The following is a 27,069-nucleotide window of genomic DNA, read 5'->3' as shown; positions in this document are numbered from 1 at the left end:
TAATACAAATAACCCGCGAAAAATATAGAAAATAAAAGTGATTGACACTGACTGAAATATTCTTCATGTGTGGTTGAGTCTCATGTCTTTGACATGTGAGACCAATATTAGATGGATTAGATGGATGATATTATCTGAATAAGAAAAGAGAAGACAAAACAAAAAGCAACAAAATCAACAGTAATTACTACATTGCTAAAGTAACTCACCATAAAAATCCTGCGCAATCCAACGGACGCGTCAGCATCGATGAGATTCGCTATTTTTCTATTTTTGAGGTACAGCAGTTTTTTTCCCGCCAAAGAAAGGCGCGTCGGAATGTGACGGGTTCCGTGTAGCCTGGCCAATAGCATTCGGGGAAGCACCTTGTGACATATTTTGGAACCCCGTGACCCCCGTTTACGCGGGAAATTCGCCATTTGGCAGGTGATTACCGTCGAGTGTGGTTGTGTGTAGTTCACCGACTTAGTTTCGCTAACCATTTCTTTCAAAAAAAGTGTAAAAGTGAGTTTTAATTTCGTGTAATTAATGGAAATAATTGCGAGATAGGACGCGTTTGTTTAGACTGATACTCTATTCGTTTGAACAGTGTTAATTCCAACCTATCTCTACTACTTGCGAGAGCGTCATCATTCGGACCGCTTTGTTGAGCTGATCACCATTGTGCGAGAACAGTTATTCAGTAGTCCTAGCTGGTCTCCAGTGGTTTATTGCCTGAGCTCTTGGTGAGCCAATTAGTTGATGTCATGAATTGCGTTTGCTTCAACGTTATGAAGAAATTTAACACCTCCGAAGTCGTTGATGAGAAACAGATTCCAGTCAATTTGGAAATTGGTAAGTCCCAATTTTTAAGTGCCTGTGTTCCAATATATTCCAGGGCGGTCGCCAGGAATTTCTTTCCGAAGGGGGCGATTAGAATTCCGAAGGAGGATGTAGGCGGATCAATTAGTTAATTATATAAAGAGTAAATATGTTTGATTCGATTTTTTGCTGCCCTTATTTCGTTATTCGTTGAGTAAAAAAAAACAATTTGGGCGTGAAACTCCAGTGGTTGGTATGAACGTTCTTTCAAGTTTTGTTTCATATGCAGGGAATGGGAATATGCCATATCCACCTCTGTGATATGTTTCGTGAGTAAAAAAAAAAAAAGTTTCACTGTGTACGTTGTCCCTCCCGAGTAGTTTAGAGGGAACAGCAGTTGAAAGGAGATAAATGCATCTCCTGATAACGCTAACCACTATAGTTGCGGGAATGTTGAGTGCAAATTGCCTGAGTCACTAATACGTGCTGTTATTACTGCTGTTTTGTACATGATGATAGGTCTATAATTTAGTAAATTTCTCTGAATTTTGCTTTTTTTTTTTCAAAACTTATTGCTTATTATAAAAGTTCTCTGAATTTGTGTTTAAAATTTTTTTGAAAATGCTTTTATTGGCCTCACAAGGGCGGGGCTGACAGGGCCCGGGACAATTCTCAAGTTTTTTTTGTTGATTTTTCTCATTAGTTAATTTAATTATAGAAGGGCCCCCAAAACATCCCAGCCTAGGTGCTATGGGAAAATGTTTTTTCAACCTTTACTAAATTCATTTGTAGTGATGTTGACATGAGCAAATTTACTATTCTCTTATTTTTAGGTATTTTAAAGATTTTTGGTGTGTAAACCATTATATACTCTATTCAAAAACTTAAATTGGCAGGTATTCAATGTTTTATATAAAATTTGTTTTTCTGATCTTCATTAATGATTTGTGAAATTGGAATTACTGAAGAAGTGTACAGAATCGTGTACTTATGAGTTAAATGTATTTATATGTACAGACCACAATTGGAATTATTCAAAAAGTGCAAGGAATTAAGTACGTGTGGTTAAATGTAGACAGCACGGTTTTAGTCAATAATCAATTACGATACAATTAAATGAGGTGGCTGTTATAAAACTTATTTTTGCTGCCTCAATTTCAATTCAAAAAAGAATATTCAAAATTCTGAGCTGGGTCGGCTTTGTTCTACTAGTTCTAAAATTTTGGAACTACTCTCTATACATCATAATGCTTTTTTCCGGATTATATTTTCTACGACTGCAATACAGGCTCATGCAATTTAAGAGATAATATGCAGTGCATGCCGCTTAATGTGATCACATTCTGACACTTTCTTTATTAATATTCAATAACCTACAGATAACTAGTTTCAGAGGCGTCTCGAGCTCTCCTACTTCCCGGTTGCAAACCCTCGTGTGCTGCTCCTAAAGACGACCCTGTCGGGAGACGCAAAAGGACTCGAGAATAAACTGGATTTTTGATCCGTCCACTTCAGAGGAACTGTCCCGTTTTTTGGTGTAGGGTCATTCCATCTCCTCATGTTTATCAGGAATCCGATCCGTGTCCGCACTGATTATGACAATATAAGGATAAAAGGTAAATTTTGGTACTACAGCAGAGTATCAATTATCCGATTACCGGTAATAACATAGGCTAATCGAAAGCGTTTCAGTCGGGAAATTCCAATTTGTGCGCTATGTAGAAGTTTAGCTAGCGGCCGTAAATGCTTTCTCCCAGATGATATATTCCCCAAAGTGATACAAAATATGTACAGTTTTGTGTTTAATATCACTGTTTCTTTGTTTAATATCACTGTTTCTTTGTTTAATATCACTGTTTCTTTGTTTAATATTGCATCTATGATACTGGTATTATTTTTTCCCGTAAATAATCGGTTATCCCAAAAAATCAGTTATCTGAGCAACTGGTCCTTAATTGTTTCAGATAATTGATGCTCTACTGTATCGGTATTCCCTCATCCGAAAACAGGCATCGTTTTTCTTCGAATATTTAGAGGAAGATGCGGATGGGGAGACAAGTGGCGTAAGAAGGGGGTGCAGCCCCTCACCGGGTATCAGCTCTGAGGGGAGTGTTCTGTATCGTTTCGTTTGAACTGTGTTGGTGCTCAAGTAAACAAACAGCCGGTCCTGGTGACCCATCATCTCATCCTTCCCATGAATGTCATTCGCCCCAAGTCGTTCTGTGCAAGAAGATCATATTTTTAACCCGAGCATCATAATAATATTCAAAAAATCGTCAACGAATAAGGCAAATACCAGGAAATATTAAAAAATTTCTTATGCATTTTGACACGCTGTGGGTGTCGTCTTCAGAGGATAAGAATATCACGCTGACCGAGTTTCCTACTTCATTGATTTCGAAATCTTCAATCTCGGTTGCTCAGCAGAAATAAAAAAACTATACGCCTGTCCAAGTCAAACGTCGTGACAAAAATGAAGCGTCGAAGCGCCTGCGTATAAGTAAACTCGGTCAGCGTGATATTCTTATCCACTGAAGACGACACCCATAGCCAGGGGCGGCTCAAGCGAAGATGTAAGGGGTGCGGCGCACCCGGGCGGCAGCGCAGCCTTTAGTTAAGACCCCAAAATTTAACACAGTAAAAATTTACCATGCATCACGCTTTTGAGTCATACCTCGACAACGGAAACGTTGAGAAAATAGACAGGGCCTGTAATACCAGAAACAAGAATGTAAGCAATCGAAGCCGCTCGAGATAAAATCCCTGTGCGGGACCTATTTTGTGTGCCTCTTGCTCCCACCCCATAGCTCCTACATCGTGCGTCAGAGCCCTCAGGCTGGAATATTTCACTTAACCCAAGGCAGATTTTCCATGGGGCGGGGGGGGGGCGGCTTCTACAGTTAATTTATAGTGTGAAAAAAAAGCAAGAATTATAAGGATTTAGTCCCGCACTCCCAAGCTGGTGCCCTGTCAGCCCTAACGTTGAATTAGACTGAGTGTATTGAACTGCCCGAGCGCAATGGGGTGCTCTGCCCTTCCGTCATACAATCCTTGATCAATCAAATTTCTGATTGCGCCTTTTGCGAAATGATTTTTTTATAACTTTCTATGATTATTTTTTATCCGTGCTCGTTGCACTTTGATTTTAACTTGATTAATTTGATTTTTCGATTTACATAATTTTTTTTTTTTTTTTTTTGATTTCCTTGCACTATATGTAATCTTTGACACATCAATAAATTTTGGGTTTTACCGGAGATGCCCTGGATCCCCCCCCCGAGGGGGGGGGAAGTGTTTACGTTGCTTCTTGCGACAGAGTCTGGGTGTGACAGAGTCTGGGTGTCTCGTGGTTTCTCCAGTTCTCCAACCCTTGGGGGGGGGGGGGTCCTGCCCCCGACTTATCAGAACAATTCCTACGCCGTTTCATCTCGGATTTTGCGCCCCTCCAAAGAAGACAGAAAATTTTCTTTGGTTTTTTTCGGCCAATGAAACTTTTTTTTTACTTATTCATCTCGAATTTAGCGCTCCTCTTGAACGAGGCCCCGTGTAGCTGCAATGGATCGCATGGCCAAACGCCGCCCCTGTATTCTTATCACAATGGTCAAGTGTGCATTTTGGTTTCGTCACCCATGGCCCCCCCACAAGGGCGAAACTGACGGAGCTCTACCCATGGAGCCCGGAACAATTCTCAATTTTTTGGCTTAGGGGCCGTTCAAATATTACGTAAGCAAATTTTTAACCATTTTGGACTCCCCCCCCCCCATCTTATCAGCAAAAGTAAGCAAAACCCTGACTCTCCCCCCCCCCCCCACTTGTCAGCAAAATTTCGTCATCAGCTCTGCCAGTCTGAATCCTAACGCATATTGGTAGGATCAGACGTACACACACGGGGGGGGGGGGGTATAGGCGGCTCGTGCCCACTCCCACGATCAAAAATTTGTTTTTTTAATGCAAAAAAATATTTTTTTAATTGAAATTTCGGAAGAAAATACCTTTATTGCTATTATAATCAATTTCTGTTAATTTCAATGTTATTTAAAAAGGCTATGAACTCAAAAGATTTATCTTTAATAAATTCATTGCGACTCACCCTTTAAGCCATATGGTGGCTGTGGTGGTCGAGTGGTTATAGTGACGGACTCGAGATGCGAGGATCCGGGTTCGAACCCCACAGTGGTGGTCGGCTGAAGTTGGTTTTCTGTGGTTCCCAACTTCAAGGCGCAAATGCGAGCCGATCTCCCCGTTAAAAAGTCTCGCCACAGAGAGCAACAGTCCTACAACGAAAAAAAAAAAAAATCATTCAATCATAACACTTCACTCATAGTTTGAAAAACTGGTGGCAGATGGCAGCACAACACATAACAAGCATTACAGAGAAACAAAAAAACTCCACGTCAGGTTTCACTACACGTACACGCACATTCCCGCATGTACCGATTCGTTGGGGGTTCCGCGGGGGGTTGTGGGCGGGGTGCATGTGTGGTGTAGCAGTAGTAGGTAGGGTAAAAAAGGGCTCGGGGATACATGATGCTCTTAAGTCAGCCACCTCGTTGGGCAATTTGCCTGTTGTGGTGTTGTATTTGTATAATTACAAATCGCATAAAGGCACTTGGCCCGCGAAGCAAATATGGCCCTGGGGGTTATCTGATGCGGCCTGCCCTCCTCAAACCAAATTTTGTAAAAATGAACTAAGTGGTACATTTACGGATCGCTTGTGTCCCGTGGTACAATTCCAGAACATTTAAGTGGCCCGTGGCACATTTTCAGATCACTTGAATGACCCGCGACACAGTTCCAGAACACTTAAGCGATCCGTGACATATTTAGAGATCCATTGAGTGACATGTGACGTAGTTTTAGAGCACTTAAGTGGTCCCCAGTACAGTTCTACATCACTCAAGTTACCCGCGGCACATTCTCAGATTATTTAAGTGATCCGCGGCATATAACTACGGATCACTTGAGTGATGCGTGGCACAGTTCCAGATCACTTAAGTGGCCCGGACACATTTTCAGATCACTTGGATCCGCGAAAAATTTAGAGATCACTAAAGTGGCTCTGTAGGGCACTTATCAATAGTGGGGGGGGGGGGGAATGTTACTTCAAGTGCCCACAAACTATCGAAAGGTTTTCTCGTTTTTGGCTCACCGAATAAGATGTCATTAAGAAAATTTAATATTTTCATAAAGGGTGGTTGATGACGCAAGCATTATCCAAAACCCCCCTCCCCCCCTTGTCATCAAAAGTCAGCAAATCGGAAACCCCCTTCCCCCCCCCCCTATCGTTGATGACGTAATACTTGAACGGCCCCTTATTCACGCCATAAATTTACTATAGAAAATCCCGTGAGAAGTCTGACTGAGGGAGCTCACAAAAGATCCCAGCCTAGGGGGCCCTGCTCTAGGATGAAGGGGGGGTGCCATATCCTCGTCCAGACTTCGTTCCAGAATAGTCAAATGAAAGCAAAGGAACAATTCGGCATCTCACTTGGCCGGTCCCTGGAGTACCAGAAACACCTTTGCAAAAAAAATTTCCGAGTAGAAATAATCTCGTTACACATATTTTTACGGGATAAATGATGATGGCTCACAAAAAGAAGTGCTGTTTCAAAGATTAAGTTATCTGGCATTATTAAGAATGGTAAGTATATTAAACAAAAATCTACTTCAAAAGCGGGACGTATGGTCACGAACATTGTGCACAGTAAACAATCATGATGTGCGGCATTCTTCTGGAAAAAAAAAAAAATCAGGTTTATCTCGAGGTCCCCTTCACTGAAGCCCTATCAGTCTCCTGCCAGGGTCGCCATTAGGGGCGACATATGAGGCTTCGCACACGGACGGCAGGTAAGCTCGAGCCGCCCCTGCTAATAGCGTGTCGAAATGCATAAGCAATTTTTTAGTATTTCCTGGTATTTGCCTTTTATTTGTTGTCTTATTGAAAAATTACTTCCTCGATAAATTTCATTTTATATTTTGGTGGATATGGGGGGGGGGGGGGTGTGACAAGTTAAAACTCCGCACTGGGTACCACCAGACCTTGCTATGCCACACACACTGGGGGAGACCCCACTCCTTCAGCATCCGATGATAACATTTTTCTACTCGCGATGGCGCCGGTTTAGTGAAAAATTTATTTCTTTGACTTGAAAATTTATTACGGTAACTTAAGTAGTGTTTTTCCTTGAAAAAAACGACGCATTTTCTTCGGCCTTTTACAATTGATTGCAGGGTACGTCGATTATTTGAATTTTTTTCAAAAATGATTGACTTAAATCACGAAATTTAATTATTTCTTTATTTAAACTTCAATGATAACCAGGTAAAAAATACCCTAGTGTAGTGTGCATTTTATTGAAATGTGGTAAACTTTTAGCCATAAATATAGAAGATCTGATAAATTTTGACTTGAACCTCTAATTCCTAGATACAGTGCAGAAAGATAGCTGTTTTATTTCTAGATTTTGTGCTTGAGAAAAATTGCAGCTAAACTTAGATATAACTGCACCAAGCATTTGGAATGTATGACAATTAGGGCACTAGGGTTCCTCCAATTTAAAAAACAGCAATAAGTTTTATTAATTAACAGAGAAATTATTTTTGTATAAAGTCGTGAATCAAAACTTATGCTCGTTTCTTTTAACCGAAACTTAATAACTCTGAAAAAAATGAAAGTGTGTGTGTATGCCTAAATTATTTAAGCACCATCGCATCATGCAAGTCAGAAAGACATCACAATAAATGCATCCATCAATTGGGCAGGAAAAAGAATGTTGTCAATAGAATATGTTTTTCATTTATTTGATTCTGAATAACCTTTTGATTATTCATTGAGTGAATTGAGAAACCCTGCTCCTTATGTGATGATACTACTACAGTGTCAAACTTCTTTAGTGCGTCGCTCGGGTCAGTTTTTTTTGGATCCCAATTATCCTCAATGGGGTTCTAATGTTAGTAAACTCCTGATAATGCGTCACCCCACTCCGCTTAAGAAGTCACTTTTTGTGAAAGCACTCTTTGGAAAATTGCCATACAAAGAACTTCGTACGATATACACGATGCGTCCAACTAAGGCCACCCATCTGTCACTACTACTAAACCACACATGTACCTCGTCCACATTCCTCTGCTGAACTTCTAACGAATTAGTACATGTTGGAATGTGCGTGTCCGTGTTGTGACCCTAACGTTATTTCTGTGTAATGCTTGTTATACCCATCTATCACTGCAGGCTTTTTGACAGATTCTTTCAACATTGGGCTATTTCTTGTTTTAGAATGGTTCAGTTGGAATTTATTTTTTCTTGGCGAGTTGTGGTTCTTGGCCAGCTTTAGCTGAGAAAGTGTCCATGGCAGAAATTTCCTCCTTGTTGTTGTTTTCGTTTTTTTAGGGGGGAAAAACCGTTTAGTTTAAGCCGCTCAACGTTTTTATCACCATTTTGACGTTTTAACCTTCTACTGGTCGAAATAAGATGTGAGCTCTACCTACTTTTAATTTTTTTTTCTATTATTTTCCCTTCTGATCCTTAATTTCGAGATATCAACCATAAAATTCATTAGAAAAACATTTCCAGTTCGTTTTCTGGATTTGCTTATGTACATAAACGCAACATTAAAATTTAAAACAATTAACATAATATTTTTTTCTTATTAATAAAACTGATGTTCAATATTGGTTTGTTGCTCTTATTAATAAGAACAACAAACCAATTATATTGTAAACCCGATGTTCTTATTAATAAAACAAATACAACGCCAATTGGGAACATTGGTCGTTAAAATATTTAACAAATCTTAGCTGAATTGTAATGTAGCTGGACAATTCTTTGGTCTGGTCCATAAACGTGCTGAAATTTTTTTTTTAAGAATCGGAAAAGTAATATTTTGTGTTAATGATGTAGCAAATAAATATTAATTGATTAAGAAAAACTAGTAATCAATTTTTATGACAGAACTCGTTTGAATAACTAAAATATGTTTTTTTCTGCATGAATGCGGAGAATAGGGAGACAGGAATCGGCGCAGCCATGGCATACTGCTTACGAGGTCATATTTTTGGTTTCGCAAGAGTGATTTATTAACGAGGTTTGACTGTACTACTAAACCAGACATACACCTCGTCCATATTGTTCTGCGGAACTTCTAACGATTTGGTACATGTACCATGTGTGGTAATGATGAGTTGCCACCAGGCGGAGGGGGGTGCCCTCACGAATAAAACACTTATCTATACAAATCTATACAAGAAAAAAGTTAATCAATGAAGTTAATTCCGGCTCAACAACCTTTCATGTTACATAAGCACTAGGGATGAGACAAATAGTGATTTGGCCGAATATAAATTTCCTTAAAATTCATCACAATTATGAATAAAAGTGATGTTTTTAATTAAAAATAAAATTATTGGTAATTTTAAATTATTGAATTTTAATTATGCAATTTATTATTTGAATAAATATCAGAAAATAGCAGTTGAATGACTTTCATTGCCATGATACTGACAATAAAATTTAACTATCATATATTGTTTTAATATTACTTACGAAATATATTTTTTTTCAGCACTTTTTACCTTTTACATCCAATTAAGTGAATGTCAACCATTATTCACTCGCAACTAGTAAGGCATCATAAAATTTACTACTTATTTTCACATTTTTTCCCCTTTAGATGCTCTTTGCCCCTTTCAGTAACTCAATACATATCTTGTCTGGGTACATCCTTGAGTTACTAAACTTGTGTAATTCATGCTCACTTCTACTTTATTGAAGTAGGATTATATTTTCAGTTTTATGTTTTTCTTATCCTAGAAATCCACCCTGACATAACTTCTTTCACAGAAACGGATATACACCACAAAAATTCAGATTTTTTTTTTTTTTTTAATACAAATACAACGCCACAACAGGCAAAATGCCCAACGAGGGGGCTAAGAAAAAGATGCCCATAAGAATATGAATGTCATATATTTCAAAAATACAGCACCCAATTAAAAATGCAATTAATAAAAATTATAAACAATATATAATCGTTATTTTTTTTTCATGCTCTGATTGATTAGAATCAATTCGAAATCTACTCGTTACCAAGTATAGTATACAGTGAAACCTCGCTACAACGATACTCGATATAACGATAAATCCCTCTACAACTATATTTTTTCAAGTCTTGTTTGGAAATGCTTTATATATACTATAATGTTAAACTGCTCTTTATAACGATAATCTCTCTACAACGATATTTTTTCTTAGTCAAAGAGTATCGTTTTATGGAGATTTCGTTTCATACAACGCGATGATATAATTATTGGCATACGCAAGGTGATGGGGGGGGGGGGGTTATGGGGTTTTTTGCTCTGATTCTAAACTTGTTTCATTTGTATGACTTCACATTTACACAGTATTTTGATGTGGTTTCATGAACGTTGCTCTATTTTATATGTTATTTTTGAAGTATGTCCACAAATATTATTGTATTCATTTGGTTGAAGCATTATCTTTGCAGCCCTTTCTGACAAGTGGTGTGGGACTGAGGGGGCGATGTTCTAGGTCTGGTACTGTAATGACAGTTGGTGTGTGGCATGAAGAGAGTTGAAAGTGGATCTTGGCACTTGATATTCCAGTTGGGCGATTGGATAATCAATTCAAAAAAAGAAGGAAATAAAGATTTGAAGCAGATCAAGATGGCTTTCTAGAAACAGGTAAGTTCTATTGATAAAAACGGTTTCTCGTGGTCTATTTATTATTCTTGCTATATTTTATGTCAATCATTTGTAAACACAGTGACCTGTGTGAGATGGATGATTGCCCTTATAACAATATTAACTCTTTGGTCCCGGTACGTTTCCTATAGTGTTGAAGTATTCCATCTAGAAAATTTATATTCGGCCGCCGAATAATCAGCGTTTCAGCAAAATCACTATCCGTCCAATTCCTAAATAAAATCCCTCTTTAACAGACTCCCCTCTAATGCGGTCACCCCTTTTTACGGCCAGATAACAATTTCCCCTCGTATAATAAAAGTATGCATTTCAAACCCCTCATCAGAGGTCACCCATCTTTTACCAACGAATCTTTTTGTCCCGGCGGTGTCCGCAAAAGAGGAGGTTTTACTGTATAACGATAATGATATTTTTCTGCTGTCCCTTGAGCGTCGTCATAACATGAGATTTTTGCTGTATTCCCATCATTTTTTGGAAATTCCCCCCCCCCCCCCCCCCCCACATACTTAGAACACATATTTGGTCAAAGTTCAATCTTGGACATATTTTTCTGTGGCTGCTAACGCACTGTATGATGGTGTGTAAAATCCAGGGTTGGTAAAAAAACGGGTTTTTTTTTGTTTAAACCAGGTTTTTTTGGGTTTAAATGGTATTAACATTAAAAACAATGAAATTTCTGAAAAATCATTCAAACTTCCAATAATTAACTAAAATAAAATGTTTATTAATGTAATTAACACTATTCCCATGCTAATTAATCAATAAATATTTATTACATTTTAACAAAAACCACCTTTTCAAATTTAATTATTTTTTGCTTAACTCAATGGATTATTGTGTGTTTGAAAATTCTTTTAATGTTATTATTAATCATATAATATATAAAGGTTTTTCTCCAGTTACTTTCAGTATACTTAATTAGGAAGCTATTTTGCAAAAAGTAATAAAAATTAGGTGAATATAATGTATTTAATGAAGCATAAATAATGCAGATTAGTTAGCAATGATTTACGATATACAGGGTGATTATAACTAAGGTTCTGATTTCAAAACACTGTAAAAAAAGAACAATTGTCAGAATGACGAAAATTGACATGAATACTCCTGAAAAAATTCAATTTTATTTGATAAAGGGGAAAAAATACTTAAAAATGTAAAATTAATGACACATCATCCAACATGTGGGAAATTTGCTCGCAGAATGGAAACGATAGCCAGTCATGGCAAAATGATACCTTAATTATAGCATTTCACGATTTCATAATTCATGGAAACATCACAAAAAACGAAGTGATTGAACAAATAACAACTTACTTGAGAAATGTTAAATATGTTGTCCACCGCGTGTTCTGGCTATGAGGTTGAAAGCACAAAAATTCTTGTTCGACAACAGAATCGGAGTATGCCATGGTCATAATGTGGATGTGCTTGCAATTCAGCTTTATTAAACCAAACACGCCCCCCCCCCCTGTTAATATTCCTAAGGAACTTCTAACATATAGGGGATGTGCTGGAGATTGCAATTCACCAAAGTTTGCAATCTGACCACTGTTTATAACATTTTGAAGTACCCCCATAGCCAGAAGTTGCAAGGGTTAAGGTGCATCCTGTCAAAATGGGTCTTCAGCAGCTGCTTTGCTGGTATTGCAATGTGCATCTCGATAGAAGTTCTATCCACACACTGATGCTGTGGAAGTGCCGAAATGATGTGGTTGCACAAAATAGATTTATACTGCTGGCAAAGTACAGCATCACCTACTTGCACATTTTGCACTTTTCTCTTTTGCGAAAGAAACTTCCATTGCTTCAGGAGTATCCATAAAAATTTTCAAGTCATTCTGATCAGTACTTATTGTATAGTTTTGGAATCAAATCTTAAATTATAATCACCCCGTATATAGCTGATTATTTTTCATATCTGTTACTACTATACAGTAGAACCTTGATTAACTGGGCTTAACAGTGTGTGTGTGAAAGTATAAAAAAAACAACTATTGAATATTAAGACTGGGAGATATACAGTAGGAGATGTGCTACTTCTTATGGGAAAGAAAATGAAAATGTATGTGAGGTAATGTAACTACTAGTAGTCTTTGTCCTTTAAGGACAGCTGGTGCCTATTGGACTATAGGACCACCTCCGCTAGCATGATAGTGTCACTATTGTTGCTGCTTCTTTGTTAGGGGGAAAAGAAACCTGTGAGATTATACACCACTACATTTAGATGTGTGATGCAATCCTTATTCATGAATTTGCTAAAGATAGAGCATCCGTATGTAGCAAAAGGTTAAAAAATGTTGTAAGAATCAGAAATTTTGGGTTTTGTATATAACTTTAATACAAATACAAATACAAATACAACACCACAACAGGCAAAATGCCCAACGAGGTGGCTGATAAAAAGATGCCCATAAAAATATGGTTGTCATATGTTTCAAAAATACAGCAACCCAATTAAAAATGCAATTAACACAAATTACAAACAATATATACACATGATAAAATATTATACAATGCCCATAAAGAATACTTATGGTTGTCTTATTCTAAGAATGGATAGCTTCTCGATTTACCCCAACATGTTTATCGTATTTCTTTTTAAACGTGTCAATTGTGTTACAATTTACTACCTCCGGGGGTAAGCTATTCCATTTATTAACAACCCTATTGGAGAAAAATTCCCTGCGACACCATAACCTTGCATTGTCCCTCACCAATCGATACTGGTGTCCCCTTGTAAAAGCAGTCGATTGGCGGTGTACTAAAAGTTCATGGTCCATCCTATCCATCCCATTGAAAATTTTGAACACTTCGATCATATCTCCTCGACACCTGCGTTCATCCAATGTAAACATATTCAAAAAATGAAGTCTTTCTTCATAACTCAAGCCCTGTGTGCCAATAAGGACACGCGTAGCTCTTCTCTGCACCCCTTCAACCAAGTCTATGTCCCTCTGTAGGTTTATTAATTCCCTCTGTAGGTAGGGTTAAATAATTAAGAAACTTCATATGAAAAATATATATATTCTGGCCACTTTTATGAGACTTTTTAAAAAAAACCACTTATAAAATCTTATGTCATTTAAAGATATACCATCAGAATGTACCCCAAGGGTATAAAATGTGGTAAAAGTGAAACATTTTTGCTAATAATGAACCAATATGATATTTTTCAAGGAAAAAAATGATATTTAGGCAACTTTTATTTGATTTTTTGAAAAAAACCACTTGGTTAAAGTGGTTTTTTAACCATGGTTTAAACCAAACAACCCTGGTAAAATCCCATCAATCCTCAGTTGCTGCATGTTTTTGATATGAACGTTGATGTTTCAGAATGAGATATATCGTTTTCCTCATTACATTATTATGCTAACCCTTTGAGCGGCGTTGATGAAATATCTTGCCTCCTTAAAAGGTTCTTATTTTAGCATTGACGACGCGAGATATTTTGTAAAATTGATTTCTCAATGGAACATTTTTCCCTGTACCCCTTCGTTTGCACCTGCTGAAAATCGGAAGAAAGCTTACTTCATTTAAAAAAAGGTACGGTAATTTTTAAAGGGAGTTTACTGATTTTTGCTGTACCACTTAAAGAGTTAAATTGGTAAAATAAAAATAAAAAGTTTTTATATGTCTCCCATTGTATTATAGTTAGGTTAGGGAGATTAACCATGCCCCTCACCATTTTTACCATCTTCTGTGTTGGACATGGGAGAAATATCTTTCCCTGTTTCTCATCATCAATGATTGACAAATGAAAAATAACTTTTGCTGTCCCCAACTATGTGATGACTAAATTCCTTAAAATTATGTTATTGAAATTTTCATAGTATCACAGACCTGCCAACTCTCCGGATTTTTTATCCTTCCTCCTGCTCTCCGGATTTTTGAAGTTGCAATGGGCATCAAAACAAACCATAAGTTCACTGTTTGTTCGAAGGGGAAAGGAGCTCCAAAAAAGTATGCACACGGTGTATAGTTTGGAAATAATGAATATGCAAAACAATTTTTCATGCATCAATAGAAGCTCTATCTGAGAATAAAATATGTGGATTTATTCCTAAAGTTAATAATCTCGCCACTTTGCAAGAAATAAACGTATCAGATTTGTAGATGGCCGAGTATGAAATTGATTATTGGGAGCTGATGCAATCGGAAATATTGTAACGGGAAATTCTGTTAAATTAAATAGTGGTTTAACGGTAATTGAAACAAAGTTAGGTCGTACTCGAATTGGAAAGTAAAACCTTGCAGAAAATCGTTTTAGTTATAGAGTGACAACATCGTTACTTTCAATGAACTTGGATGTAAATGAATTGTGGAATCTTGAAACGTTAGGCATTCGAAACCCTGTAGAAAAAAATGAAGGAAAATGAGGAGGTAGATTAAAAAAAATTGTTGAAAATTTCAAATCTACTTTGAAAACACTTGCCGGTGGCAAATTAGAAATGTGGATTTGCCATTCAAAATTTATGTTTCGCAATTATCAAATAACAAAGATTTGACGCGTAACAGATTAATAAGTATGTGTAGATTCGCCGAGAAACATAATATGTTAATGGAATACCAATCCGTTTTCCAAGAATGGGAAAAATGAAATTTATAGAAAAGGTTCCAGTAAACGAGATTTAGAATGAAAATTTGCCTCATAGACCTGTTGTGAGAGCAGAAAGCGAAACGATGAAAATTAGACCGGTGTTTGATGCATCGTCCAGACAGAAAGGGCAATTATGATTAAATGATTGTTTGTATACTGGCCCTAACATGATTGAATTCATAACAGACATTTTGGATCGGTTAAGATTTTATCCCATAGGGTTGTCTGCCGATATAGAGAAAGCGTTCCTTCAATTGAGTGTTTCTCCGCGAAACCGGGATTTTATTTACGTTTTTTCTTTCCTTCTAGCAATGAAGAAATAATTTACAGACATCGTGGAGTTGTATTTGGCAACAATATATGTATGATTTATATATATATATATATATATATATATAAATATCAAAAAATATTTATATATATAAATAAAATAAAACATCTGAATGATACGCAATCAAAATTTGCAGATGTTGCGCATAAATTGTTGTGCAGATGTTGCAGCATAAAACATTCGTTTTATGTTGATAAATGTATAACTGGAGTGAATAGCCTAGAGTAGCAAGAAAAATTCATTGAACGGGCTTCACAATTAATGTCGCGAGGCTGTTTCAATTTGAGAGGTTGGGAGAGCAACATTCCCAATAAATAAGTATCTAAGTGTTCAAGAATCACGTCGGTTGTGGGTATTTTGCGTCTGTATTTTGTGAGACCTGGATAGAGACACGTTGAAGTGTAATATAAATGCTCTTGAAAATGATAGACAAACGAAATGTACCATATTGGCATTGGTACACAAGATTTTCGATCCGATTGTTCTTTTGTGTCTTACCACAATAAATCCCAAAATTTTGTTGCAAGATACCTGGAAATTGAAATTGAACTGGGATGCTCCCTTGATGAGGTCGAACGGGCTTGCGTGCTTGAAAGATATTTAAATACCTCGTTATATAGATATCAGAGAAAATTCCGAATTTCATGTTTTTGTCGATGCCTTTAAAACTGCTTGCGCAGCATGCGTTTTCGTATGATCGGAATCAACAATGGGCATTAAAGTTACTGTCTGGAATTGATGGCATGTTGCATTGGTGCTCGTTTAGCAAGTTCCATTAGAGAAGCTTTAGACATGCCTGATCTTAGAATTACTTTCTGGTGTGATTCGATGGACTAGGGTGGATAAAAGAACATGAAAATTGGTCGATTTTTGTGGCCAATTGAGTTAAGGAAATTCATGAACTGACAGATGGTGTTGGAGTCATATTCCAGGAGAGTTAAATCCTGCTGATCTGTTGTCACGAGGTTGTTCCCCTGCTCAATTAAAAAGCTCATTATGGTGGAAGGGGCCCCTCTTGGCTGCTGGAGTCTCCCGAGATCTGGCCAGCAAATGAAATAGCTTGTCAAATGACACAAGTAGACTCAAAGAGAAGGAAGGAAGTTCCATTGTATTTTCTGTGAGATTTTCAAGTTATCAATCGATTATCCGTTTGATAGCTTGGATTCTGCGTTTCATTTTCAATGTCAGGAGGGAAAGCTCATCCAAGTTGAGAGGAGAACTCTCTGTTGAGGAAATTGAAACGGCAGAAAAAAGACTGATAAGAATTGTACAGACACAATATACTTTCCTGTTCCTCAGGATATTCCTGTTCTTAATACATTCACAGATGAGGAAGGTATCATACGAGTTAGAACTCGAATAACTGAATGCATAGATAAACCCTCATTCATATCGCCTGTCTTTTTACCTGGTAAATGTCCATTTACTCGTCGACTAATTGAATATTACCATAGAGAAAACTGTCATGCAGGGACCCAAATTCTTAAGAGAAAAATTCTGGATATTCAGAGGTCATAGGTTCATAAGAAGTGTCTTGAAAGATTGCGTTAACAGTGATCCCCTATCACTTCGATTGGATAGGGTACAGGATGCTTCAGTATTCGAAGTTGTGGGTGTAGATTTGGCAGGACCCTTGCATGTTAAGAAGGGGGAAAAAGCCTGGATAGTTTTGTTTACATGCGCAATATATAGAGCTATACATCTGAAGTTAGTTTCTGCTCTATCCACCGATGCTTCCCTTCTGTCACTGCCACGATTCATAGGAAGAAGGGGAAGACCGCCGGTAATATATTCCTATAATGGTACTAACTTCAGGGGTGCTGACAATAGTTTCAGTGCTATAGACTGGGAGAAAATAGCTAAATACTCTTCCACACAATCTATTAGCTGGAAATTCAATCCTCCCACATGGAAGCATGGTGGGGTGGCTGGTGGGAAAGGCTAGTATGCACACTCATCCATCTAGAAGAGCTGTCAACAGTGTTGCTTGACTGTGAGTCAGTCATCAATTCAAGACCCCTTACTTATGTGAGAGTCCCATACCAACAGAAAGTGTCAAAGGATTTACGACAGTGGTTCCCTAAAGAATATTTAGGTCTACTAATTCAAAGAAAGAAGAAACTTTCATCAACCTAGTTGAAAGTTGGGGATGTGGTCCTTGTTGGGGAGGATTCCAAAAAAGAATGGATTGGCCTTTGGTGAGAATCACTCAGCTGATTCCGGGGGACAGATAGAAAAATAAGAACTGCCATAGTGAAGTCTCAATCCCGAACTTCCAACACAGGGAATTTGTCCATTGGAAATGCATGATAATGCACCTTCTAATTTGTTCTCTTGTAGTGACAAATCTTTTTCAGATCTTGATTTTCCTATGGACAACACCATTGACACAGGACCAACATCCAGATAGGGTGGGGCACTCAAAGTTCCCGAAAGATTGGTCTTGAACTAGGTCAAAGCTGAAGACTTCGCTGCAAAACACCAGGGAGGATGAAGGGTAAACCACCCAGAAGGGGCCTCTCCCCAATGACGTTCCAAGAAGAGGTCACCCACACTCTTTAGTTTCAGTTCCTCTCTTTTTTTCTCCTTTTACTCTGTCTGTTTATAGATATGTGTGCTTGTTGTAGACAAGGACCTCTAACAGCTGATATTATGTTATTTTTGGTGAACCATAATCGTTGTTTACCTGTTCTTTCAGATGCATTTTTGAGTTGTCATCTGTTAGTATTTAATTTATTTCTACGGTAAATGGAACTAAAGGGTCTTCATACCTATATTTAGAAGTTCTAGAGGGAATCACTAAAGGGTGGTTCTAGAGCCTATGCGGAAACAAAAAAAAAAAATATTTTTTTTAAATGTTTTTATGCAAAATTGAAATCTATGAGCATACTGGACTGAATGATTGACAGAGAAACTCTTAATTTTTTTAAAACGTGATCCGCACGCACTCCAAAGACATCCATTACATCTGTCCAGGAAATTTGTTTTAGTACACATCGAAGAACTTGGGATTTGAACCCAGACTTGCACAATCAGAGGATAGCCTACCTAACCACTAGACTGCCAGGCGACTTATTATTTCAATTACAAACTCATTCTTTGGTCTCAAACAATGCCATTCCTTTGAATGTCTTTGCTATTCTTGAATTTTGATTTTATAAACTAATTGTTCAGATCTGTAGAAGTGATTCACGGCCGTGTAATGCATGTAATCATTTTTAAATTTTTGTTTGTTGCTTCCAAAAGAATGGAGGTAAATAGTTTGAACTTTTTAAAGATCTAATTTGTGTTTTCAATCTGCAGTCAATTCTATGTCATCGATTGGGGGACCTAATTCTAATGCTCATTCCTGTTTCCAGAGGAGAGGGTATGTTCATCATTATCCCTGAAGGGACAGAGCCTGTTCCGTGACTGGTTTGTTGGTATGTTCATCACTTTTTTTATTATTTCAATTACAAACTCATCCTTTGGTGTCAAACAATGCCATTCCTTTGAATGTCATTGCTATTCTTGAATTTTCATTTTATAAACTAATTGCTCAGGTCTGTAGAAGTGATTAACGGCTGTGTAATGCATGTAATCATTTTTAAATTTTTGTTTGTTGCTTCCAAAAGAATGGAGGTAAATAGTTTGAACTTTTTACAGATCTAATTTGTGTTTTCAATCTGCAGTCAGTTCTATGTCATCGATTGGGGGACCTAATTCTAATGCTCATTCCTGTTTTTTCCAGAGGAGAGGGTATGTTCATCACTTTTTTTATTATTTCAATTACAAACTCATTCTTTGGTCTCAAACAATGCCATTCCTTTGAATGTCTTTGCTATTCTTGAATTTTGATTTTATAAACTAATTGTTCAGATCTGTAGAAGTGATTAACGGCCGTGTAATGCATGTAATCATTTTTAAATTTTTGTTTGTTGCTTCCAAAAGAATGGAGGTAAATAGTTTGACATTTTAAAGATCTAATTTGTGTTTTCAATCTGCAGTCAGTTCTATGTCATCGATTGGGGGGACCTAATTCTAATGCTCATTCCTGTTTTTTCCAGAGGAGAGGGTATGTTCATCACTTTTTTTATTATTTCAATTACAAACTCATTCTTTGGTCTCAAAGAATGCCATTCCTTTGAATGTCTTTGCTATTCCTGAAATTTTGATTTTATGAACTAATTGTTCAGGTCTGTAGAAGTGATTAACGGCTGTGCAATGCATGTAATCATTTTTTAATTTTTGTTTGTTGCTTCCAAAAGAATGGAGATAAATAGTTTGAACTTTTTACAGATATAATTTGTGTTTTCAATCTGCAGTCAGTTCTATGTCATCGATTGGGGGACCTAATTCTAATTTTCATTCCTGTTTCCAGAGGAGAGGGTATGTTCATCATTATCCCTGGAGGGACAGAGCCTGGGCTGTGACTGGTTTGTTGGTATGTTCATCACTTTTTTTATTATTTCAATTACAAACTCATCCTTTGGTGTCAAACAATGCCATTCCTTTGAATGTCTTTGCTATTCTTGAATTTTCATTTTATGAACTAATTGTTCAAATCTGTAGAAGTGATTAACGGCCGTGTAATGCATGTAATCATTTTTAAATTTTTGTTTGTTGCTTCCAAAAGAATGGAGGTAAATAGTTTGAACTTTTTAAAGATCTAATTTGTGTTTTCAATCTGCAGTCAGTTCTATGTCATCGATTGGGGGACCTAATTCTAATTTTCATTCCTGTTTCCAGAGGAGAGGGTATGTTCATCATTATCCCTGAAGGGACAGAGCCTGTTCCGTGACTGGTTTGTTGGTATGTTCATCACTTTTTTTATTATTTCAATTACAAACTCATCCTTTGGTGTCAAACAATGCCATTCCTTTGAATGTCTTTGCTATTCTTGAATTTTCATTTTATAAACTAATTGTTCAGATCTGTAGAAATGATTAACGGCCGTGTAATGCATGTAATCATTTTTAAATTTTTGTTTGTTGCTTCCAAAAGAATGGAGGTAAATAGTTTGAACTTTTTAAAGATCTAATTTGTGTTTTCAATCTGCAGTCAGTTCTATGTCATCGATTGGGGGACCTAATTCTAATGCTCATTCCTGTTTCCAGAGGAGAGGGTATGTTCATCATTATCCCTGAAGGGACAGAGCCTGTTCCGTGACTGGTTTGTTGGTATGTTCATCACTTTTTTTATTATTTCAATTACAAACTCATCCTTTGGTGTCAAACAATGCCATTCCTTTGAATGTCTTTGCTATTCTTGAATTTTGATTTTATAAACTAATTGTTCAGATCTGTAGAAATGATTAACGGCCGTGTAATGCATGTAATCATTTTTAAATTTTTGTTTGTTGCTTCCAAAAGAATGGAGGTAAATAGTTTGAACTTTTTACAGATCTAATTTGTGTTTTCAATCTGCAGTCAGTTCTATGTCATCGATTGGGGGACCTAATTCTAATGCTCATTCCTGTTTTTTCCAGAGGAGAGGGTATGTTCATCACTTTTTTTATTATTTCAATTACAAACTCATTCTTTGGTCTCAAACAATGCCATTCCTTTGAATGTCTTTGCTATTCTTGAATTTTGATTTTATAAACTAATTGTTCAGATCTGTAGAAATGATTAACGGCCGTGTAATGCATGTAATCATTTTTAAATTTTTGTTTGTTGCTTCCAAAAGAATGGAGGTAAATAGTTTGAACTTTTTAAAGATCTAATTTGTGTTTTCAATCTGCAGTCAGTTCTATGTCATTGATTGGGGGACCTAATTCTAATTTTCATTCCTGTTTCCAGAGGAGAGGGTATGTTCATCATTATCCCTGGAGGGACAGAGCCTGGGCTGTGACTGGTTTGTTGGTATGTTCATCACTTTTTTTATTATTTCAATTACAAACTCATCCTTTGGTGTCAAACAATGCCATTCCTTTGAATGTCTTTGCTATTCTTGAATTTTCATTTTATAAACTAATTGTTCAGATCTGTAGAAATGATTAACGGCCGTGTAATGCATGTAATCATTTTTAAATTTTTGTTTGTTGCTTCCAAAAGAATGGAGGTAAATAGTTTGAACTTTTTAAAGATCTAATTTGTGTTTTCAATCTGCAGTCAGGTCTATGTCATCGATTGGGGGACCTAATTCTAATGCTCATTCCTGTTTCCAGAGGAGAGGGTATGTTCATCATTATCCCTGGAGGGACAGAGCCTGGGCTGTGACTGGTTTGTTGGTATGTTCATCACTTTTTTTATTATTTCAATTACAAACTCATCCTTTGGTCTCAAACAGTACCATTCCTTTGAATGTCTTTGCTATTCTTGAATTTTGATTTTATAAACTAATTGCTCAGGTCTGTAGAAGTGATTAACGGCTGTGTAATGCATGTAATCATTTTTAAATTTTTGTTTGTTGCTTCCAAAAAAAAAGGAGGTAAATAGTTTGAACTTTTTAAAGATCTAATTTGTGTTTTCAATCTGCAGTCAGTTCTATGTCATCGATTGGGGGACCTAATTCTAATTTTCATTCCTGTTTCCGGAGGAGAGGGTATGTTCATCATTATCCCTGGAGGGACAGAGCCTGGGCTGTGACTGGTTTGTTGGTATGTTCATCACTTTTTTTATTATTTCAATTACAAACTCATCCTTTGGTGTGAAACAATGCCATTCCTTTGAATGTCTTTGCTATTCTTGAATTTTGATTTTATAAACTAATTGTTCAGATCTGTAGAAATGATTAACGGCCGTGTAATGCATGTAATCATTTTTAAATTTTTGTTTGTTGCTTCCAAAAGAATGGAGGTAAATAGTTTGAACTTTTTAAAGATCTAATTTGTGTTTTCAATCTGCAGTCAGTTCTATGTCATCGATTGGGGGACCTAATTCTAATTTTCATTCCTGTTTCCAGAGGAGAGGGTATGTTCATCATTATCCCTGGAGGGACAGAGCCTGGGCTGTGACTGGTTTGTTGGTATGTTCATCACTTTTTTTATTATTTCAATTACAAACTCATCCTTTGGTGTCAAACAATGCCATTCCTTTGAATGTCTTTGCTATTCTTGAATTTTGATTTTATAAACTAATTGCTCAGGTCTGTAGAAGTGATTAACGGCTGTGTAATTCATGTAATCATTTTTAAATTTTTGTTTGTTGCTTGCAAAAGAATGGAGGTAAATAGTTTGAACTTTTTAAAGATCTAATTTGTGTTTTCAATCTGCAGTCAGTTCTATGTCATCGATTGGGGGACCTAATTCTAATGCTCATTCCTGTTTCCAGAGGAGAGGGTATGTTCATCATTATCCCTGAAGGGACAGAGCCTGTTCCGTGACTGGTTTGTTGGTATGTTCATCACTTTTTTTATTATTTCAATTACAAACTCATCCTTTGGTGTCAAACAATGCCATTCCTTTGAATGTCTTTGCTATTCTTGAATTTTGATTTTATAAACTAATTGCTCAGGTCTGTAGAAGTGATTAACGGCTGTGTAATTCATGTAATCATTTTTAAATTTTTGTTTGTTGCTTCCAAAAGAATGGAGGTAAATAGTTTGAACTTTTTAAAGATCTAATTTGTGTTTTCAATCTGCAGTCAGTTCTATGTCATCGATTGGGGGACCTAATTCTAATGCTCATTCCTGTTTCCAGAGGAGAGGGTATGTTCATCATTATCCCTGAAGGGACAGAGCCTGTTCCGTGACTGGTTTGTTGGTATGTTCATCACTTTTTTTATTATTTCAATTACAAACTCATCCTTTGGTGTCAAACAATGCCATTCCTTTGAATGTCTTTGCTATTCTTGAATTTTCATTTTATGAACTAATTGTTCAAATCTGTAGAAGTGATTAACGGCTGTGTAATGCATGTAATCATTTTTAAATTTTTGTTTGTTGCTTCCAAAAGAATGGAGGTAAATAGTTTGAACTTTTTAAAGATCTAATTTGTGTTTTCAATCTGCAGTCAGGTCTATGTCATCGATTGGGGGACCTAATTCTAATGCTCATTCCTGTTTCCAGAGGAGAGGGTATGTTCATCATTATCCCTGGAGGGACAGAGCCTGGGCTGTGACTGGTTTGTTGGTATGTTCATCACTTTTTTTATTATTTCAATTACAAACTCATCCTTTGGTCTCAAACAGTACCATTCCTTTGAATGTCTTTGCTATTCTTGAATTTTGATTTTATAAACTAATTGCTCAGGTCTGTAGAAGTGATTAACGGCTGTGTAATGCATGTAATCATTTTTAAATTTTTGTTTGTTGCTTCCAAAAGAATGGAGGTAAATAGTTTGAACTTTTTACAGATCTAATTTGTGTTTTCAATCTGCAGTCAGTTCTATGTCATCGATTGGGGGGACCTAATTCTAATGCTCATTCCTGTTTTTTCCAGAGGAGAGGGTATGTTCATCACTTTTTTTATTATTTCAATTACAAACTCATTCTTTGGTCTCAAACAATGCCATTCCTTTGAATGTCTTTGCTATTCTTGAATTTTCATTTTATGAACTAATTGTTCAAATCTGTAGAAGTGATTAACGGCTGTGTAATGCATGTAATCATTTTTAAATTTTTGTTTGTTGCTTCCAAAAGAATGGAGGTAAATAGTTTGAACTTTTTAAAGATCTAATTTGTGTTTTCAATCTGCAGTCAGGTCTATGTCATCGATTGGGGGACCTAATTCTAATGCTCATTCCTGTTTCCAGAGGAGAGGGTATGTTCATCATTATCCCTGAAGGGACAGAGCCTGTTCCGTGACTGGTTTGTTGGTATGTTCATCACTTTTTTTATTATTTCAATTACAAACTCATCCTTTGGTGTCAAACAATGCCATTCCTTTGAATGTCTTTGCTATTCTTGAATTTTCATTTTATAAACTAATTGTTCAGATCTGTAGAAATGATTAACGGCCGTGTAATGCATGTAATCATTTTTAAATTTTTGTTTGTTGCTTCCAAAAGAATGGAGGTAAATAGTTTGAACTTTTTAAAGATCTAATTTGTGTTTTCAATCTGCAGTCAGTTCTATGTCATCGATTGGGGGACCTAATTCTAATGCTCATTCCTGTTTCCAGAGGAGAGGGTATGTTCATCATTATCCCTGGAGGGACAGAGCCTGGGCTGTGACTGGTTTGTTGGTATGTTCATCACTTTTTTTATTATTTCAATTACAAACTCATCCTTTGGTCTCAAACAGTACCATTCCTTTGAATGTCTTTGCTATTCTTGAATTTTGATTTTATAAACTAATTGCTCAGGTCTGTAGAAGTGATTAACGGCTGTGTAATGCATGTAATCATTTTTAAATTTTTGTTTGTTGCTTCCAAAAGAATGGAGGTAAATAGTTTGAACTTTTTACAGATCTAATTTGTGTTTTCAATCTGCAGTCAGTTCTATGTCATCGATTGGGGGGACCTAATTCTAATGCTCATTCCTGTTTTTTCCAGAGGAGAGGGTATGTTCATCACTTTTTTTATTATTTCAATTACAAACTCATTCTTTGGTCTCAAAGAATGCCATTCCTTTGAATGTCTTTGCTATTCCTGAAATTTTGATTTTATAAACTAATTGTTCAGATCTGTAGAAGTGATTAACGGCCGTGTAATGCATGTAATCATTTTTAAATTTTTGTTTGTTGCTTCCAAAAGAATGGAGGTAAATAGTTTGAACTTTTTAAAGATCTAATTTGTGTTTTCAATCTGCAGTCAGTTCTATGTCATCGATTGGGGGACCTAATTCTAATTTTCATTCCTGTTTCCGGAGGAGAGGGTATGTTCATCATTATCCCTGGAGGGACAGAGCCTGGGCTGTGACTGGTTTGTTGGTATGTTCATCACTTTTTTTATTATTTCAATTACAAACTCATCCTTTGGTGTCAAACAATGCCATTCCTTTGAATGTCTTTGCTATTCTTGAATTTTGATTTTATAAACTAATTGTTCAGATCTGTAGAAATGATTAACGGCCGTGTAATGCATGTAATCATTTTTAAATTTTTGTTTGTTGCTTCCAAAAGAATGGAGGTAAATAGTTTGAACTTTTTAAAGATCTAATTTGTGTTTTCAATCTGCAGTCAGTTCTATGTCATCGATTGGGGGACCTAATTCTAATTTTCATTCCTGTTTCCAGAGGAGAGGGTATGTTCATCATTATCCCTGGAGGGACAGAGCCTGGGCTGTGACTGGTTTGTTGGTATGTTCATCACTTTTTTTATTATTTCAATTACAAACTCATCCTTTGGTGTCAAACAATGCCATTCCTTTGAATGTCTTTGCTATTCTTGAATTTTGATTTTATAAACTAATTGCTCAGGTCTGTAGAAGTGATTAACGGCTGTGTAATTCATGTAATCATTTTTAAATTTTTGTTTGTTGCTTCCAAAAGAATGGAGGTAAATAGTTTGAACTTTTTAAAGATCTAATTTGTGTTTTCAATCTGCAGTCAGTTCTATGTCATCGATTGGGGGACCTAATTCTAATGCTCATTCCTGTTTCCAGAGGAGAGGGTATGTTCATCATTATCCCTGAAGGGACAGAGCCTGTTCCGTGACTGGTTTGTTGGTATGTTCATCACTTTTTTTATTATTTCAATTACAAACTCATCCTTTGGTGTCAAACAATGCCATTCCTTTGAATGTCTTTGCTATTCTTGAATTTTGATTTTATAAACTAATTGCTCAGGTCTGTAGAAGTGATTAACGGCTGTGTAATTCATGTAATCATTTTTAAATTTTTGTTTGTTGCTTCCAAAAGAATGGAGGTAAATATTTTCAACTTTTTAAAGATCTAATTTGTGTTTTCAATCTGCAGTCAGTTCTATGTCATCGATTGGGGGACCTAATTCTAATGCTCATTCCTGTTTCCAGAGGAGAGGGTATGTTCATCATTATCCCTGGAGGGACAGAGCCTGGGCTGTGACTGGTTTGTTGGTATGTTCATCACTTTTTTTATTATTTCAATTACAAACTCATCCTTTGGTGTCAAACAATGCCATTCCTTTGAATGTCTTTGCTATTCTTGAATTTTGATTTTATAAACTAATTGTTCAGATCTGTAGAAATGATTAACGGCCGTGTAATGCATGTAATCATTTTTAAATTTTTGTTTGTTGCTTCCAAAAGAATGGAGGTAAATAGTTTGAACTTTTTAAAGATCTAATTTGTGTTTTCAATCTGCAGTCAGTTCTATGTCATCGATTGGGGGACCTAATTCTAATTTTCATTCCTGTTTCCAGAGGAGAGGGTATGTTCATCATTATCCCTGGAGGGACAGAGCCTGGGCTGTGACTGGTTTGTTGGTATGTTCATCACTTTTTTTATTATTTCAATTACAAACTCATCCTTTGGTGTCAAACAATGCCATTCCTTTGAATGTCTTTGCTATTCTTGAATTTTGATTTTATAAACTAATTGCTCAGGTCTGTAGAAGTGATTAACGGCTGTTTAATTCATGTAATCATTTTTAAATTTTTGTTTGTTGCTTCCAAAAGAATGGAGGTAAATAGTTTGAACTTTTTAAAGATCTAATTTGTGTTTTCAATCTGCAGTCAGTTCTATGTCATCGATTGGGGGACCTAATTCTAATTTTCATTCCTGTTTCCAGAGGAGAGGGTATGTTCATCATTATCCCTGAAGGGACAGAGCCGGTTCCGTGA

The 27,069-nt window shown here is 36.5% G+C and overlaps 2 protein-coding genes and 1 long non-coding RNA gene across 18 annotated transcripts; 2 read left to right on the top strand and 1 right to left on the bottom strand.

The window, feature by feature from the left end:
• The first annotated feature begins 505 nt into the window (after positions 1 to 505).
• Positions 506 to 23,096, top strand: LOC149067408 (uncharacterized). 13 transcript variants are annotated; one of them, XR_016195358.1, is made up of 10 exons: positions 506 to 834; positions 10,305 to 10,500; positions 18,753 to 18,816; positions 19,121 to 19,187; positions 19,436 to 19,503; positions 19,810 to 19,872; positions 20,490 to 20,553; positions 20,858 to 20,924; positions 22,647 to 22,765; positions 23,015 to 23,096. XR_016195358.1 is itself a non-coding variant. In XM_089252777.1 (9 exons), the coding sequence occupies exons 3-8, from the start codon at positions 18,789 to 18,791 to the stop codon at positions 20,886 to 20,888; spliced, it is 321 nt and encodes a 106-aa protein (XP_089108903.1). In that variant the 5' UTR covers positions 506 to 834; positions 10,305 to 10,500; positions 18,753 to 18,788; the 3' UTR covers positions 20,889 to 20,924; positions 21,911 to 21,946. The 13 variants fall into 13 exon arrangements, 10 of the variants coding, with proteins under 10 accessions (XP_089108903.1, XP_089108902.1, XP_089108901.1 ...); XR_016195359.1 differs by lacking the exon at positions 19,810 to 19,872; XR_016195357.1 differs by lacking the exon at positions 20,490 to 20,553.
• LOC149067407 (uncharacterized) lies at positions 22,702 to 23,849 on the bottom strand. Its single transcript, XR_016195360.1, has 2 exons — positions 23,779 to 23,849; positions 22,702 to 23,041 (listed from the first exon to the last, which is right to left on the bottom strand). It is a non-coding gene; the product is annotated as an uncharacterized LOC149067407 (long non-coding RNA).
• LOC149067406 (uncharacterized) lies at positions 23,778 to 26,351 on the top strand. 4 transcript variants are annotated; one of them, XM_089252771.1, is made up of 6 exons: positions 23,784 to 23,818; positions 24,492 to 24,554; positions 25,122 to 25,240; positions 25,546 to 25,608; positions 25,858 to 25,976; positions 26,282 to 26,351. In XM_089252771.1, the coding sequence occupies exons 1-5, from the start codon at positions 23,788 to 23,790 to the stop codon at positions 25,963 to 25,965; spliced, it is 384 nt and encodes a 127-aa protein (XP_089108897.1). In that variant the 5' UTR covers positions 23,784 to 23,787; the 3' UTR covers positions 25,966 to 25,976; positions 26,282 to 26,351. The 4 variants fall into 4 exon arrangements, with proteins under 4 accessions (XP_089108899.1, XP_089108897.1, XP_089108896.1 ...); XM_089252770.1 differs by having other exon boundaries at positions 26,226 to 26,338; XM_089252772.1 differs by lacking the exons at positions 23,784 to 23,818; positions 24,492 to 24,554 and adding an exon at positions 24,809 to 24,871 and having other exon boundaries at positions 26,226 to 26,338.
• Positions 26,352 to 27,069: the final 718 nt, after the last annotated feature.

Source organism: Pholcus phalangioides, unplaced genomic scaffold (assembly GCF_987345545.1).
Source record: "Pholcus phalangioides strain wild (caught in Gottingen) unplaced genomic scaffold, Ppha-v1.0 ptg000030l_1, whole genome shotgun sequence".
NCBI classification, from domain to species: Eukaryota; Metazoa; Arthropoda; class Arachnida; order Araneae; family Pholcidae; genus Pholcus; species Pholcus phalangioides.
The sequence above is the reverse complement of the archived record's forward strand: the minus strand, read 5'-3'. Positions and strand labels throughout refer to the sequence as shown.